The 17,327-nt window shown below is 40.3% G+C and overlaps 3 protein-coding genes across 3 annotated transcripts in view; 2 read left to right on the forward strand and 1 right to left on the reverse strand.

Annotated features, from left to right (window-relative positions):
* LOC136802013 (myosin-J heavy chain-like) overlaps window positions 1-17,327 on the reverse strand; it is a 30,147-nt gene that overhangs the window by 11,070 nt on the left and 1,750 nt on the right. The window lies entirely within an intron of this gene.
* Window positions 488-11,591, forward strand: LOC136802012 (protein eyes shut homolog). Its single transcript, XM_067058712.1, is given in 4 exon segments — window positions 488-598; window positions 1,367-1,449; window positions 2,634-4,019; window positions 4,022-11,591. Coding segments are annotated over 3 exon segments (8,964 nt in total). The 5' UTR covers window positions 488-598; window positions 1,367-1,373; the 3' UTR covers window positions 11,524-11,591.
* On the forward strand, window positions 11,557-14,040 carry LOC136802016 (fibropellin-1-like). The gene is made up of 5 exons (XM_067058717.1): window positions 11,557-11,633; window positions 11,828-12,283; window positions 12,469-12,632; window positions 13,236-13,481; window positions 13,976-14,040. Exons 1-5 carry the CDS (start codon window positions 11,557-11,559, stop codon window positions 14,038-14,040), a joined length of 1,008 nt encoding a protein of 335 aa, XP_066914818.1.

A 17,327-nucleotide genomic window follows, 5' to 3' on the forward strand; every position in this document is an offset into this window, starting at 1 on the left:
CCAAAACCATCCCCACTGGGTTTTCTAACCTTAGAAGAAAAGAATTTCCAACCCCATTAGGATTTCAATAGAAACTTTTATCCCCACTGTGGGAAAAAGTTCCACCGGGGCTGTGAGACAGGGGTGTCTAAATGGAAAATTCTTGATATGCTTACATCTTCAATTTCTAAACTATTGAAAATTGGCACATCCAAAGCTAAACAGAAAATTTGACTTTTTTAGTAATCCATCTCCAATCTATCATATACGAGGAAGTGGACAAAATCATATCCCTCTAGAGGATCCTACTAAATCAATATAAAGAAAATAAGTTTTAGAAACAGAAACAATCATTTCAAACTATTAAAGATTTTCATGTCCTGCTTCTTGCATAATACGTAAAAAAAAAAATATAAAAAGATTAAATAAATAATTTCAATTTCCTTGCTTTAGAGATATCTTTTTTCATTTTCCCTTTTCTTTGTCTTAATTGGGGTGTTGGATTGATATAAATACTCCGGGATGACAACACCCTCATCATATTAACTTCGAAATCAAAGAAAGAAGCTTTTATTTTACTGTTGGATGCATCACATCTCAATTTGATCAAAGATCAAAGGTAAGAATCTTACTTCACATCAAACCATTTTAGGTACACTCTATAGGTTCAAATTTCAACCACTACATCTACAATGCACGAAGGACTTGAAGCTAGGGGAGCCCAGGGGGAGGCACTCAGACAACATGGGGTATGGGCATGTGTCGTTGGTCGGGGTAACTTTTATCAAGTCCTAGGGTCAAGTTCACTAAAGCTTTAAAGTGATTTCTAATAAGGTTGACTTTTGGTCTTTCTCACTACTTATCACTATCAGGGTATTTCAGTAGAATAAATGATTTACATCGAGCTGGTTTTTGTTCCAAATTTCGTATGAAAGACGAATCCATTGTTTCGTCGAACTGTAGTCATTGTTAGGCTCAATTTTTTGAATTCCAGCGACATATCTTTAGCGGCCGCCAAGATTAGTATTCCAAGGCTTACAGCATATAGGGAAGATAGGACTCTTTTTATACTGAGGCACCCGTTTGGTGCAGCATAGTGATGGGTAGTTGACGTGACTTGAAAGGTAAGTTCCCAGACGGCACACAACGTCAAAACAACGTCCATATAACGTTCCTAACGTTCGAATAATGTTAGATGAATGTTAAAGCAACGTTGCGTGCCAGTCGGGTTGGCGTAACTAGAAATACTCTTCTTTCAGTTAGATGTAGCCAATGGTTTTGACAGTTTCCAATCTGTGTCTTTTGAAATGGATTTTCGCTTGTGGGCATCGTCAAACTTTAAGAATGCTTCATTTCCTTTGATGGATCGAATCTCTTTTCCTTACAGATTGAAGATGATGTTTCCACGGATGTCAGAGATTTTACCATATTTGGTGGTGCTCCTTGCTGCTGTCAACGCTTGGGAAGGAGGTACGGTATTCATCTTGAGTGCAATTTAGTTTGAGTACTTTTTCCACATCGTCTATCTCGAAATTTCTAAACTTCCTTTTTGGTACTTACTCGATCAAGTAAATTGATTCTGGATATTTTTCTTACACTCCGACACATAGGGACAACTCTCTTTTTGCAAAAATTCCGAGTAAATACTACTAGTCTACTCCAGTTATTAATTATTCATGATATTCATGACGTAATGTTTTCTACGGAAAGACCCCGGTTTTTGCCAGTAGCCCTAGCAAATTTTATACTTTTGTCTTGTTCAAATTTGCCACTACTGGCTAAAGAGGGGGTATTTCCTTAGAAAACATTACGTCATGAATATCATAAATTGAACCTAATTATAATTAATTTCTCAATTCAAATATCGTTAACCTCATATTAGAGTTTTTCGTTTTTCAACCCCATTCGTATAGTTCGTACGGTATCGGCTTGGGTAATGACTTTTTACCCTTTGGATCTAATGCACGCACATTACCTTTTATTGTTTTATTTTGGTGTACTTTAAGGGCAGAAACTTTTGCGATTTTCGCGATTTCTGCCCTATTTTGCGAAAGTTTCTGCCAAGTAAGAAATTACACGAGAAATTCGAGAAAGTTTTTTAGCCGAAAAGTACACTTTTTTTTTTTTTTTGATTCTAATTTAATCAAATCAAACTTTATTCAGCGAGATACTTTAATCGTAGAAATTTTAGCGTGACTAATTTTAGCGTTTTAGCTAGTTTTCCCTGTTTTCGCTAAAATAAATCTTGTTAAAACACGCCGAATCGCTAGGTCGCTAAAATTTATCCACGCAAAATTTTTTGGTTATATTGCCTTGATACATTTTTATCAATAGAAAGGGTTTCAGTGCAAAAAAATACTAGAAAACGAATTCAATCAATAATCTAATACGAGTATTCGCTAAAATTTATCCACGCGAAATTTTTTGAAATCGTGATTCGCTAAATTAAATCCAAAAAAAATCAAGATTTTCCTGGCTCGCTAATATACGCTAAAATTAGTCTCGCTAAATTTCTACGATTAAATTATAATTTCACAAACCCGAATTAAAACCAGAAGGTAAACCCATGAAAGTTATATCTTGCAAAAGTGCCATAGTGGCACTCTAGCTGAAATCCCCGATTTATATCAAAATCGTTCCATTTTTTCATACAGTGTCCATCTGCAAGTATGGTTTGGATTGTAAACATGGTGGCTTTTGCGTCACAAAGAATGGTGTGGAAGAATGTCTATGTGCCAATGGATACGATGGAAAATTATGTGAACGAAAGATTGAAAAGTGCGAGGAAGATCTATGCAAGAATGAAGCACAATGTATGAATATCCACGGTGGTTACAAATGTGTCTGCAAAGCTGGATTCACTGGAACCTTCTGCGCGAAGAGAATCAACAAATGCCAGTCCGGGCCCTGCAAGAATGGTGCCACTTGTCAACCACTTCTTAATGACTACAAGTGCATCTGTAAACCAGGATACAACGCCAAAGATTGTAGCAACAACATTAATGATTGCAATGAGTATTCTTGCAAAAACGGTGCTACTTGCATTGATCTGGTGAATGCTTACAAATGTGAATGCAGCAATGGCTTCACTGGCAAAGATTGCAGTGTAAACATCGACGAGTGTGCTCCACAACCTTGCAAGAACGGTGGTACGTGTACTGACAAAATCAACGACTACCAATGTCAATGTGCTGACGGCTTCACTGGCAAAGATTGCAGCGAAAACATCGACGAATGTCTATCAGAACCTTGCAAGAATGGCGCAACATGCGTGGATGGAGTTAACGATTACACATGCACGTGCGTCGAAGGATACTCTGGCAAACAATGTCAAACCAACGACGATGACTGTTCTCCACAGCCTTGCGAGAACGGTGGAACTTGTACAGATGGAGTTAACGACTTCACATGCCAATGCGTCGAAGGATACTCTGGAAAAAGATGTCAAATTAACGACAACGAGTGCGAACCTCAACCTTGTCAAAACGGCGGAACTTGCACAGATGGCGTCAACGATTTCACATGTCAATGTGTCGAAGGATACTCCGGAAAACGCTGCCAAATCAACGACGACGAATGCGAACCCCAGCCTTGTCAAAACGGTGGAACCTGTACAGACAAAATCAACGACTTCGAATGCGCCTGTCTCCCTGGCTACATTGGAAAACGTTGTCAAAATAACAAAGATGATTGCGATCCAAACCCTTGCATGAACGGAGGAAGCTGCACAGATGGCGTCAACGATTTCACATGCAAGTGCCAAGATGGATACTCTGGCAAAAGATGTCAAATTAACGTCAACGAATGCAAAGCTGAACCATGCAAAAATGGCGCAACCTGTACTGATAAAATCAACGACTTCGAATGCGAGTGCAAAGATGGCTTCTCCGGAAAGAGATGTCAAATCAATAACGACGAATGCAAACCAGAACCATGCAAGAACGGAGCCACATGCAAAGACTTGATCAACGACTTTCAATGCCAATGTCTGCCTGGATATTCTGGAAAAGAATGTCAAACTGATATCAACGAATGCCAATCAGACCTTGCAAAAATGGCGCCACCTGTAAAGACAAAATCAATGACTTCGAATGTGAATGTAGAGATGGCTTCACTGGCAAAGATTGCAGTGTAAACATCGACGAGTGTGCTCCACAACCTTGCAAGAACGGTGGTACGTGTACTGACAAAATCAACGACTACCAATGTCAATGTGCTGACGGCTTCACTGGCAAAGATTGCAGCGAAAACATCGACGAATGTCTATCAGAACCTTGCAAGAATGGCGCAACATGCGTGGATGGAGTTAACGATTACACATGCACGTGTGTCGAAGGATACTCTGGCAAACAATGTCAAACCAACGACGATGACTGTTCTCCACAGCCTTGCGAGAACGGTGGAACTTGTACAGATGGAGTTAACGACTTCACATGCCAATGCGTCGAAGGATACTCTGGAAAAAGATGTCAAATTAACGACAACGAATGCGAACCTCAACCTTGTCAAAACGGCGGAACTTGCACAGATGGCGTCAACGATTTCACATGTCAATGTGTCGAAGGATACTCCGGAAAACGCTGCCAAATCAACGACGACGAATGCGAACCCCAGCCTTGTCAAAACGGTGGAACCTGTACAGACAAAATCAACGACTTCGAATGCGCCTGTCTCCCTGGCTACATTGGAAAACGTTGTCAAAATAACAAAGATGATTGCGATCCAAACCCTTGCATGAACGGAGGAAGCTGCACAGATGGCGTCAACGATTTCACATGCAAGTGCCAAGATGGATACTCTGGCAAAAGATGTCAAATTAACGTCAACGAATGCAAACCTGAACCATGCAAAAATGGCGCAACCTGTACTGATAAAATCAACGACTTCGAATGCGAGTGCAAAGATGGCTTCTCCGGAAAGAGATGTCAAATCAATAACGACGAATGCAAACCAGAACCATGCAAGAACGGAGCCACATGCAAAGACTTGATCAACGACTTTCAATGCCAATGTCTGCCTGGATATTCTGGAAAAGAATGTCAAACTGATATCAACGAATGCCAATCAGACCCTTGCAAAAATGGCGCCACCTGTAAAGACAAAATCAATGACTTCGAATGTGAATGTAGAGATGGCTTCACTGGCAAAGATTGCAGTGTAAACATCGACGAGTGTGCTCCACAACCTTGCAAGAACGGTGGTACGTGTACTGACAAAATCAACGACTACCAATGTCAATGTGCTGACGGCTTCACTGGCAAAGATTGCAGCGAAAACATCGACGAATGTCTATCAGAACCTTGCAAGAATGGCGCAACATGCGTGGATGGAGTTAACGATTACACATGCACGTGTGTCGAAGGATACTCTGGCAAACAATGTCAAACCAACGACGATGACTGTTCTCCACAGCCTTGCGAGAACGGTGGAACTTGTACAGATGGAGTTAACGACTTCACATGCCAATGCGTCGAAGGATACTCTGGAAAAAGATGTCAAATTAACGACAACGAATGCGAACCTCAACCTTGTCAAAACGGCGGAACTTGCACAGATGGCGTCAACGATTTCACATGTCAATGTGTCGAAGGATACTCCGGAAAACGCTGCCAAATCAACGACGACGAATGCGAACCCCAGCCTTGTCAAAACGGTGGAACCTGTACAGACAAAATCAACGACTTCGAATGCGCCTGTCTCCCTGGCTACATTGGAAAACGTTGTCAAAATAACAAAGATGATTGCGATCCAAACCCTTGCATGAACGGAGGAAGCTGCACAGATGGCGTCAACGATTTCACATGCAAGTGCCAAGATGGATACTCTGGCAAAAGATGTCAAATTAACGTCAACGAATGCAAACCTGAACCATGCAAAAATGGCGCAACCTGTACTGATAAAATCAACGACTTCGAATGCGAGTGCAAAGATGGCTTCTCCGGAAAGAGATGTCAAATCAATAACGACGAATGCAAACCAGAACCATGCAAGAACGGAGCCACATGCAAAGACTTGATCAACGACTTTCAATGCCAATGTCTGCCTGGATATTCTGGAAAAGAATGTCAAACTGATATCAACGAATGCCAATCAGACCCTTGCAAAAATGGCGCCACCTGTAAAGACAAAATCAATGACTTCGAATGTGAATGTAGAGATGGCTTCACTGGCAAAGATTGCAGTGTAAACATCGACGAGTGTGCTCCACAACCTTGCAAGAACGGTGGTACGTGTACTGACAAAATCAACGACTACCAATGTCAATGTGCTGACGGCTTCACTGGCAAAGATTGCAGCGAAAACATCGACGAATGTCTATCAGAACCTTGCAAGAATGGCGCAACATGCGTGGATGGAGTTAACGATTACACATGCACGTGTGTCGAAGGATACTCTGGCAAACAATGTCAAACCAACGACGATGACTGTTCTCCACAGCCTTGCGAGAACGGTGGAACTTGTACAGATGGAGTTAACGACTTCACATGCCAATGCGTCGAAGGATACTCTGGAAAAAGATGTCAAATTAACGACAACGAATGCGAACCTCAACCTTGTCAAAACGGCGGAACTTGCACAGATGGCGTCAACGATTTCACATGTCAATGTGTCGAAGGATACTCCGGAAAACGCTGCCAAATCAACGACGACGAATGCGAACCCCAGCCTTGTCAAAACGGTGGAACCTGTACAGACAAAATCAACGACTTCGAATGCGCCTGTCTCCCTGGCTACATTGGAAAACGTTGTCAAAATAACAAAGATGATTGCGATCCAAACCCTTGCATGAACGGAGGAAGCTGCACAGATGGCGTCAACGATTTCACATGCAAGTGCCAAGATGGATACTCTGGCAAAAGATGTCAAATTAACGTCAACGAATGCAAACCTGAACCATGCAAAAATGGCGCAACCTGTACTGATAAAATCAACGACTTCGAATGCGAGTGCAAAGATGGCTTCTCCGGAAAGAGATGTCAAATCAATAACGACGAATGCAAACCAGAACCATGCAAGAACGGAGCCACATGCAAAGACTTGATCAACGACTTTCAATGCCAATGTCTGCCTGGATATTCTGGAAAAGAATGTCAAACTGATATCAACGAATGCCAATCAGACCCTTGCAAAAATGGCGCCACCTGTAAAGACAAAATCAATGACTTCGAATGTGAATGTAGAGATGGCTTCACTGGCAAAGATTGCAGTGTAAACATCGACGAGTGTGCTCCACAACCTTGCAAGAACGGTGGTACGTGTACTGACAAAATCAACGACTACCAATGTCAATGTGCTGACGGCTTCACTGGCAAAGATTGCAGCGAAAACATCGACGAATGTCTATCAGAACCTTGCAAGAATGGCGCAACATGCGTGGATGGAGTTAACGATTACACATGCACGTGTGTCGAAGGATACTCTGGCAAACAATGTCAAACCAACGACGATGACTGTTCTCCACAGCCTTGCGAGAACGGTGGAACTTGTACAGATGGAGTTAACGACTTCACATGCCAATGCGTCGAAGGATACTCTGGAAAAAGATGTCAAATTAACGACAACGAATGCGAACCTCAACCTTGTCAAAACGGCGGAACTTGCACAGATGGCGTCAACGATTTCACATGTCAATGTGTCGAAGGATACTCCGGAAAACGCTGCCAAATCAACGACGACGAATGCGAACCCCAGCCTTGTCAAAACGGTGGAACCTGTACAGACAAAATCAACGACTTCGAATGCGCCTGTCTCCCTGGCTACATTGGAAAACGTTGTCAAAATAACAAAGATGATTGCGATCCAAACCCTTGCATGAACGGAGGAAGCTGCACAGATGGCGTCAACGATTTCACATGCAAGTGCCAAGATGGATACTCTGGCAAAAGATGTCAAATTAACGTCAACGAATGCAAACCTGAACCATGCAAAAATGGCGCAACCTGTACTGATAAAATCAACGACTTCGAATGCGAGTGCAAAGATGGCTTCTCCGGAAAGAGATGTCAAATCAATAACGACGAATGCAAACCAGAACCATGCAAGAACGGAGCCACATGCAAAGACTTGATCAACGACTTTCAATGCCAATGTCTGCCTGGATATTCTGGAAAAGAATGTCAAACTGATATCAACGAATGCCAATCAGACCCTTGCAAAAATGGCGCCACCTGTAAAGACAAAATCAATGACTTCGAATGTGAATGTAGAGATGGCTTCACTGGCAAAGATTGCAGTGTAAACATCGACGAGTGTGCTCCACAACCTTGCAAGAACGGTGGTACGTGTACTGACAAAATCAACGACTACCAATGTCAATGTGCTGACGGCTTCACTGGCAAAGATTGCAGCGAAAACATCGACGAATGTCTATCAGAACCTTGCAAGAATGGCGCAACATGCGTGGATGGAGTTAACGATTACACATGCACGTGTGTCGAAGGATACTCTGGCAAACAATGTCAAACCAACGACGATGACTGTTCTCCACAGCCTTGCGAGAACGGTGGAACTTGTACAGATGGAGTTAACGACTTCACATGCCAATGCGTCGAAGGATACTCTGGAAAAAGATGTCAAATTAACGACAACGAATGCGAACCTCAACCTTGTCAAAACGGCGGAACTTGCACAGATGGCGTCAACGATTTCACATGTCAATGTGTCGAAGGATACTCCGGAAAACGCTGCCAAATCAACGACGACGAATGCGAACCCCAGCCTTGTCAAAACGGTGGAACCTGTACAGACAAAATCAACGACTTCGAATGCGCCTGTCTCCCTGGCTACATTGGAAAACGTTGTCAAAATAACAAAGATGATTGCGATCCAAACCCTTGCATGAACGGAGGAAGCTGCACAGATGGCGTCAACGATTTCACATGCAAGTGCCAAGATGGATACTCTGGCAAAAGATGTCAAATTAACGTCAACGAATGCAAACCTGAACCATGCAAAAATGGCGCAACCTGTACTGATAAAATCAACGACTTCGAATGCGAGTGCAAAGATGGCTTCTCCGGAAAGAGATGTCAAATCAATAACGACGAATGCAAACCAGAACCATGCAAGAACGGAGCCACATGCAAAGACTTGATCAACGACTTTCAATGCCAATGTCTGCCTGGATATTCTGGAAAAGAATGTCAAACTGATATCAACGAATGCCAATCAGACCCTTGCAAAAATGGCGCCACCTGTAAAGACAAAATCAATGACTTCGAATGTGAATGTAGAGATGGCTTCACTGGCAAAGATTGCAGTGTAAACATCGACGAGTGTGCTCCACAACCTTGCAAGAACGGTGGTACGTGTACTGACAAAATCAACGACTACCAATGTCAATGTGCTGACGGCTTCACTGGCAAAGATTGCAGCGAAAACATCGACGAATGTCTATCAGAACCTTGCAAGAATGGCGCAACATGCGTGGATGGAGTTAACGATTACACATGCACGTGTGTCGAAGGATACTCTGGCAAACAATGTCAAACCAACGACGATGACTGTTCTCCACAGCCTTGCGAGAACGGTGGAACTTGTACAGATGGAGTTAACGACTTCACATGCCAATGCGTCGAAGGATACTCTGGAAAAAGATGTCAAATTAACGACAACGAATGCGAACCTCAACCTTGTCAAAACGGCGGAACTTGCACAGATGGCGTCAACGATTTCACATGTCAATGTGTCGAAGGATACTCCGGAAAACGCTGCCAAATCAACGACGACGAATGCGAACCCCAGCCTTGTCAAAACGGTGGAACCTGTACAGACAAAATCAACGACTTCGAATGCGCCTGTCTACCTGGCTACATTGGAAAACGTTGTCAAAATAACAAAGATGATTGCAATCCAAACCCTTGCATGAACGGGGGAAGCTGCACAGATGGCGTCGACGATTTCACATGCAAGTGCCAAGATGGATACTCTGGCAAAAGATGTCAAATTAACGTCAACGAATGCAAACCTGAACCATGCAAAAATGGCGCAACCTGTACTGATAAAATCAACGACTTCGAATGCGAGTGCAAAGATGGCTTCTCCGGAAAGAGATGTCAAATCAATAACGACGAATGCAAACCAGAACCATGCAAGAACGGAGCCACATGCAAAGACTTGATCAACGACTTTCAATGCCAATGTCTGCCTGGATATTCTGGAAAGGAATGTCAAACTGATATCAACGAATGCCAATCAGACCCTTGCAAAAATGGCGCCACCTGTAGAGACAGGGTCAATGGTTTTGAATGCAGATGTAGACCTGGCTTTAATGGCAAGCAATGCGAGAAGAACATCAATGATTGCAAACCAAACTCTTGCTTAAATGGCGGAACCTGTCAAGACAAAATCAATGGTTTTGTTTGCAGATGTAAGAAGGGATTCACTGGAAAACGATGCGAAAAGAACATCAATGATTGCAAACCAAACTCTTGCTTGAATGGAGGAACTTGCCAAGACAAAATCAATGGTTTTGTTTGCAGATGTAAGAAGGGATTCACTGGAAAACGATGCCAGGTGAACATCAATGATTGTAGAAAGAACTCTTGCTTGAATGGAGGAACTTGTCAAGACAAAATCAATGGTTTTGTTTGCAGATGTAAGAAGGGTTTCACTGGAAAACGATGCCAAGTGAACATCAATGATTGTAGAAAGAACTCTTGCCTGAATGGAGGAATTTGTCAAGACAAAATCAATGGTTTTGTTTGTAGATGTAAGAAGGGATTCACTGGAAAACGATGCCAAGTGAACATCAATGATTGTAGAAAGAACTCTTGCTTGAATGGAGGAACTTGTCAAGACAAAATCAATGGTTTTGTTTGCAGATGTAAGAAGGGATTCACTGGAAAACGATGCCAAGTGAACATCAATGATTGTAGAAAGAACTCTTGCTTGAATGGAGGAACTTGTCAAGACAAAATCAATGGTTTTGTTTGCAGATGTAAGAAGGGATTCACTGGAAAACGATGCCAAGTGAACATCAATGATTGTAGAAAGAACTCTTGCCTGAATGGAGGAACTTGTCAAGACAAAATAAATGGTTTTGTTTGCAGATGTAAGAAGGGATTTACTGGAAAACGATGCAAAGTGAACATCAATGATTGTAGAAAGAACTCTTGCTTGAATGGAGGAACTTGTCAAGACAAAATCAATGGTTTTGTTTGCAGATGTAAGAAGGGATTCACTGGAAAACGATGCCAAGTGAACATCAATGATTGTAGAAAGAACTCTTGCCTTAATGGAGGAACTTGTCAAGACAAAATTAATGGTTTTGTTTGCAGATGTAAGAAGGGATTCACTGGAAAACAATGCCAAGTGAACATCAATGATTGTAGAAAGAACTCTTGCTTGAATGGAGGAACTTGTCAAGACAAAATCAATGGTTTTGTTTGCAGATGTAAGAAGGGATTCACTGGAAAACGATGCCAAGTGAACATCAATGATTGTAGAAAGAACTCTTGCTTGAATGGAGGAACTTGTCAAGACAAAATCAATGGTTTTGTTTGCAGATGTAAGAAGGGATTCACTGGAAACGATGCCAAGTGAACATCAATGATTGTAGAAAGAACTCTTGCTTGAATGGAGGAACTTGTCAAGACAAAATCAATGGTTTTTGTTGCAGATGTAAGAAGGGATTCACTGGAAAACGATGCCAAGTGAACATCAATGATTGTAGAAAGAACTCTTGCCTGAATGGAGGAACTTGTCAAGACAAAATCAATGGTTTTGTTTGCAGATGTAAGAAGGGATTCACTGGAAAAAGATGCCAAGTGAACATCAATGATTGTAGAAAGAACTCTTGCTTGAATGGAGGAACTTGTCAAGACAAAATCAATGGTTTTGTTTGCAGATGTAAGAAGGGATTCACTGGAAAACGATGCCAAGTGAACATCAATGATTGCAAAGCAAACTCTTGCTTGAATGGAGGAACTTGCCAAGACAAAATCAATGGTTTTGTTTGCAGATGTAAGAAGGGATTCACTGGAAAACGATGCCAAGTGAACATCAATGATTGCAAAGCAAACTCTTGCTTGAATGGAGGAACCTGCCAAGACAAGATCAATGGTTTTGTTTGCAGATGTAAGAAGGGATTCACTGGAAAACGATGTGAAAATGGTGGACAAGGTACATGCAAACCCAATATTTGTATGAATGGAGGAACTTGTATGAATACCCCGTCCGGGATCAAATGCAAATGCCCAGTAGGATGCTACGGGCCAAGATGTGAGAATTTTCTCACTAGTATCTGCTCCATCAAACCTTGTAAAAATGGTGCAAAATGTATCGACTTTGTTGGTTATTACAGGTAAATATATTTAAATCATAAGACATTAAATTAGATTCTGATTGATTAGTCAATGCAAAATTGTTTAGATAAACGAGTTGAATCTTTGAATTGAGCTAAGGTGTTTCAAAAAAAGATAGCTCACTAAGGAAAGTGTTATTTGATATTCTAATAATAATGTATAAATCGCTATTCTCCTTATTTAGGTGTCAATGCAAGTCAGGATTCTATGGGCGTAATTGCCAACACAGTTTGAAGCACAACCCTTGTGCTAGTAAACCGTGTAAAAACAATGGATACTGTTTACGAGCTGGTTCAAACTATCGATGCTTTTGTCGAAACGGATTCACTGGAAATCATTGCCAAACTGGTGAGCTTTAAATGAATTTCGTTCTCTCCTACCATATTAGTGCCATCATCCAATGAGTTCCGCACTTTAACAAAGGATACACTTATAAAAAAAATTAAAAGAAGTTTGGGTAGCCGTGGCGTTTATTTGGTGCTACGTTACATTAATTTTTTTTCCATGGAAGATACCATTGCATATATTGTATAATACTGAATACATTAGTTATGTATAAAATACATGAATTACCCCAAAAATGAGAAAATGGCAAGACCAAGACCTTATGACACTACAACTCCTTGTTGCACTTGTATTCTGCAATGTCACTCTCGAAAGAGTACAGCTCAAAATTATAAATTTCTTTATCTCTGAAGAAGCTAATCAAATTTCAGAAAACACTAAAAGTTTACCCGCATCTTACGACAACAATCAAACGACCAATGAATTTTAACAACCGAAAACCCTAAAAGACAAAACAAACCAAATTTCACCAGAGACACATTACTAGAACAATTAAAATCTAAATTAGCGAAATCTAATATACAATGAAAACACCGGAGCAGCAATTTTGTAGTACTTAAAATAAAAATTTTCTCTAAATATTAGAATCTTATTTACTATCCTTAGCCGGAGGCTCAATGAACCGATGCGTTAACAAACCCTGTAAAAACGGCGGAATTTGTAAATCGACTACGTTTACGTATACTTGTACATGCAAGCCGAGCTTTTACGGTCGGCATTGTGAGAAAAAGAGTAACAAGAAACCATGCTATCCTAACCCATGTAAGAATGGTGGATTATACGTAGCTGATCGCTTCGGTAGCTTCAAATGTCAATGCCCAACAGGTTTCAGTGGGTTCTTATGTGAGCGAGGTGGGTCTAGTTACATGCTAAACTTGACAAATTTTAAGCTATTATAATGATGTATATCAAAACGCCTGAGTTAAACAACTAAGAAATTATAATTGTAAAAATTCATGAGGTTTTGACATTACATTGTAAAATACAAAGCTATGCTTAAGCACAAAAATCAATTTCTAGTACCTGAGAAATATATTTGTGAAATTAGTAAAATTTATTCTCTGAGGGGCATTCTTTAAAACAAAGGAAACCCCTTTGACTAGCTGAAATACTTTATAGTGGTCCCTTAGTAAGAAACACCCTGGTCCTAATCATCTGACACTTCATCTACCTGATACTATTGTATTCATGATATGTACCTTTGCAATGTCTTCCACGGACCCAGCAGCTGATTGGTTGCAAGTGACGTATTGACTGATTTTACGTCACTTACAACCAATGAACTGTTGGATCCGTGATGTAATGTCAGAGGACATAATTTAACTGAATTTATCTCTCTTCTCTAGCTGGTATGCAAGGTGGAGGCTACGGTTACGGTGGAGGCTACGGTGGTACGAAAGGTGGCTGGTAATTCATCAAAGTACTGTACTCTAAACCATCTACACTTACAAATGAGACAAACCGAAAAAAGAAGATTATTGAAGAAATTAATTGGATGACTGAAGAAAAATTTAAAAACAAAAATTTTGACGATAAACATATTTTAGATAATTAAAAAAAAAGATAAACATTTTTAGTGAGTTAATTTTAAATTTTTCAAAAGTTCAGCTTCACAATCAACAAAATTAAACTTTGCACCACGAATTTTTGTTAATCAGTTTTTTAAAATTGTGTCTAGCAAGCAAAAGTGAAGTTCATGTACGTTAAACTATTGGCCCCTTTTTATAGATATTTGAAAAAAAGCTGAATCTTTTAGATTTTTTTAAATTATTTTTTAGTACTTTTTTAATTTTTCAAATGAATTTTTTATTGATTGTAAGCTAACTTATTTTTAATATTATTTCTTAAATATACATTTTGATGATTTTAAAACAAATAAATTTTGAAAGCTTGCTTGCAGGGGTTGGGTTGGTAAAGTTTAACAAACACTCGTTAAGAAAAACGCCCCTGTGTCATAGACCCGCTGGGTCCCCAGCACCACGGGTCCCCAGCACCACTGGAATGTTAAAAATGGTAAAAATTTCGTCTCCGGTGGGAAAAATATACCCTAGAAATTCAGCCTACTGGATTTGGCCTTGGAACAATATAATTTCCATTCCAATTGGGATTTTTTTTCTTTATTTGAAAAGATCACAAGTGCACTAACGAACATATACTACATAATAATACTAACATAGATATAATAGTCCCTCCCCTACTTAGCCTGGGAATCCATGCTATGATTTCTTCTTTGATAAACTGATAGCGAAATGTATAGCATGGTACGGGTTGAGAGTTTGAATTTCTCAGATCCTAATAACGGTTGAAAACATAGCCAATCAAATTTTGTTATTCTTTTACTGGTCACACTTTCTTAGAGAAAGCACAACTTTCGAAATTTGGTTTTTATTTTAGTAAGTGAGGACAACGCTAAATTCGAATTTTCCACTGTAAAAAATGTGAGTCCAATATTGGACTCACAGCTCGAACCCGTCTTGTGTACATCAAATTATAAAAAAACACACGACGGATCTCCTGTCTACCCCCTACTAGGAACTAAAATTATATCGCCAGAGATACGAGACTATGTTAAAAGAAACAAAAATAATAATGATAAGAAAAATAATGTAGGGAGCTATTGATTGTTGAGTCAAGACTAGAACAAAGCACCTCTGGTTTCATGAATATAATCGATGACAAAAATAAGAATTGATGGGAATTGATCGGTTTAAAATTGAAGTTAAGCTTCCATCACCATATAATAGAAGCCGACAGAAATTAGAAGGACTAAATGGTTGAAGAAAACGATACCTAAGGCTTGAAGCTTGTCGAACAGAGAATGTCTCGCATGGGAATATGTAGAGCAGTGCAGAAGAAAATGCTGAGTATTTTCAACTGAGTTAGTCCTACAACTGCAAAAGGGGTCCAGCGTGTCAAGAAAACCATGCCTAAAGTTATGCGCGTTGAGATGACTGAAGCCCACCCACCCGTAGAATGAGAAAAACCACACCCTGATTATCCGGAACATCAAACACATGAGATTGTTTGGGCCTCAAAAATTCAAACATTGCTTTTTTGAAAGTTTTAATCAAAGATAGATTTCTTATATCACCGTCCAGAATATTCCACTGAGATATGCAGTAAGGGAAGAAAGAGTTTCGAAAACGGTCAGTTTTCGTATAGCAAGAGGATAAATAGGATTTCTTGTTCTTATGTTAACTGGCGTAAGTAACTACGTCAGTAAGACGGAGCTTGGTTATTTATAATTTTATGGAAGAATATCATTCTTCTAGCAAAACACCTGTCTGCAAGGCTCTCAAGGCCAAGTTCAGAATATATTTTTTCCTACACCCCTGTGTCACAGACCCACTGGGACCCCAGCCCTCCTGGAAAATTTGGCAAAAATTTTGTCCCCGGTGGGAAAATAAAAAATTGAAATTTCATCCCTGAAATTTCATCCCCAATCGAAATTCAATGTTTAAAAATTGCACTCCAAACCCATCCCAACTGGATTTTTTAACCTTGGAACAATAGAATTTCTATCCCCGTTGGGATTTCAATAGAAGTTTTTATCCCCACTGAGGAAAAAAAGTTCCACCAGGGCTGTGAGACAGGGGTGTTTTCCTTAGACGTTCCACTAAAGCAGCCTGTGATAGCTAAACAGGGGTTGTATTGAATAGATTGGACTTTTCCAGAAAATAATTTCCCCCCCACTGTTGAGGATATTGATTTTTCGAAGTATTGAACCCCCTGGATATCCTACTTTATTAGTAAAGACCCCCCTGGATATCCATTGTTAAAAATATGCCCAACCCCTGGTTGGATATCCGCTCAAAAGGGGGGGCAAGGAAACCAAATGGCGATCGAAAGAAGGTTTTGAATCTAAGGTTAGACCAAGTTGTTTCTGGTGCTCACTGGCCGCGATGTTAGTGTTATTAAAAGAGATTACTGGGGCATTAGCAGGAGTGAATCTGCAGGAAAAGTACACTTCCATAGCTTGTTTAGATGGGTCAGGGTTAAAAGACATCTTGCATTTAGAGCCCACCTGTTAAGGAATTTCTAATAGTCAAAACAAAGATGGCGGTTCAAAAATTGATCAATCACAAGGGAAAATAAGAAGGTATCATCTGCAACAATCTTAGGTTTGGATTCTAGGTTAATTGGGAGATCAGCGATGTAAATTAAGAAGAACAAAAGACTTCCACTTCCACTCAGATGCTTTCCCATTTAGTACAACTCTCTGATATCTACCATCAAGAAAATAGCATATCAGAGAAAGCAACGATCCAGAAAGAGTTTGATAATGTAATGACTCAATTTTTTCTTCATCAAACTCAAGATGATCTAATCTAGAATCAGTGAGAAATAGGCTATTCCATAAAAGAATTTTATCCCCTATGTTGAGGAGATCTTTTTTTAAAAAGGTGACCCTCCGCTGGATTTTTTTCCAATTTTTCAGGACCCCCTTGGATTTTTTCCCCATTTCTTTGGACCACCCTGGATTTTCGACCTCGTTATACTGACCACCCTGGATTTTCAACCCGATTTTACTGACCACCCTGGATTTTATCCCTCAAGAAAACCAGACCAACCTGGATTTTTTATTTTCCAGACCACGCTGGACGTCACCCCTCCTCAACATAGGGGGTACAGACTATTTCTAAAATAGCCCAATTGTTAGGAGTCTTACGTGCGCTCAGGATATGCTTAAGGGTAGAC

Source organism: Clytia hemisphaerica, unplaced genomic scaffold (assembly GCF_902728285.1).
Source record: "Clytia hemisphaerica strain Z4C2 unplaced genomic scaffold, Clytia hemisphaerica genome assembly, whole genome shotgun sequence".
NCBI lineage: Eukaryota > Metazoa > Cnidaria > Hydrozoa > Leptothecata > Clytiidae > Clytia > Clytia hemisphaerica.

Bases quoted from the DNA above. Each gene is read 5' to 3' on its own strand.
- LOC136802016 (XM_067058717.1), top strand. From the start codon at position 11,557: ATGGAGGAACTTGTCAAGACAAAATCAATGGTTTTTGTTGCAGATGTA. The intron at 11,634-11,827 runs GTGAACATCAAT...TTTTGTTTGCAG, and splicing joins TCACTGGAAAACGATGCCAA to ATGTAAGAAGGGATTCACTG. The intron at 12,633-13,235 runs GTGAGCTTTAAA...TACTATCCTTAG, and splicing joins TGGAAATCATTGCCAAACTG to CCGGAGGCTCAATGAACCGA.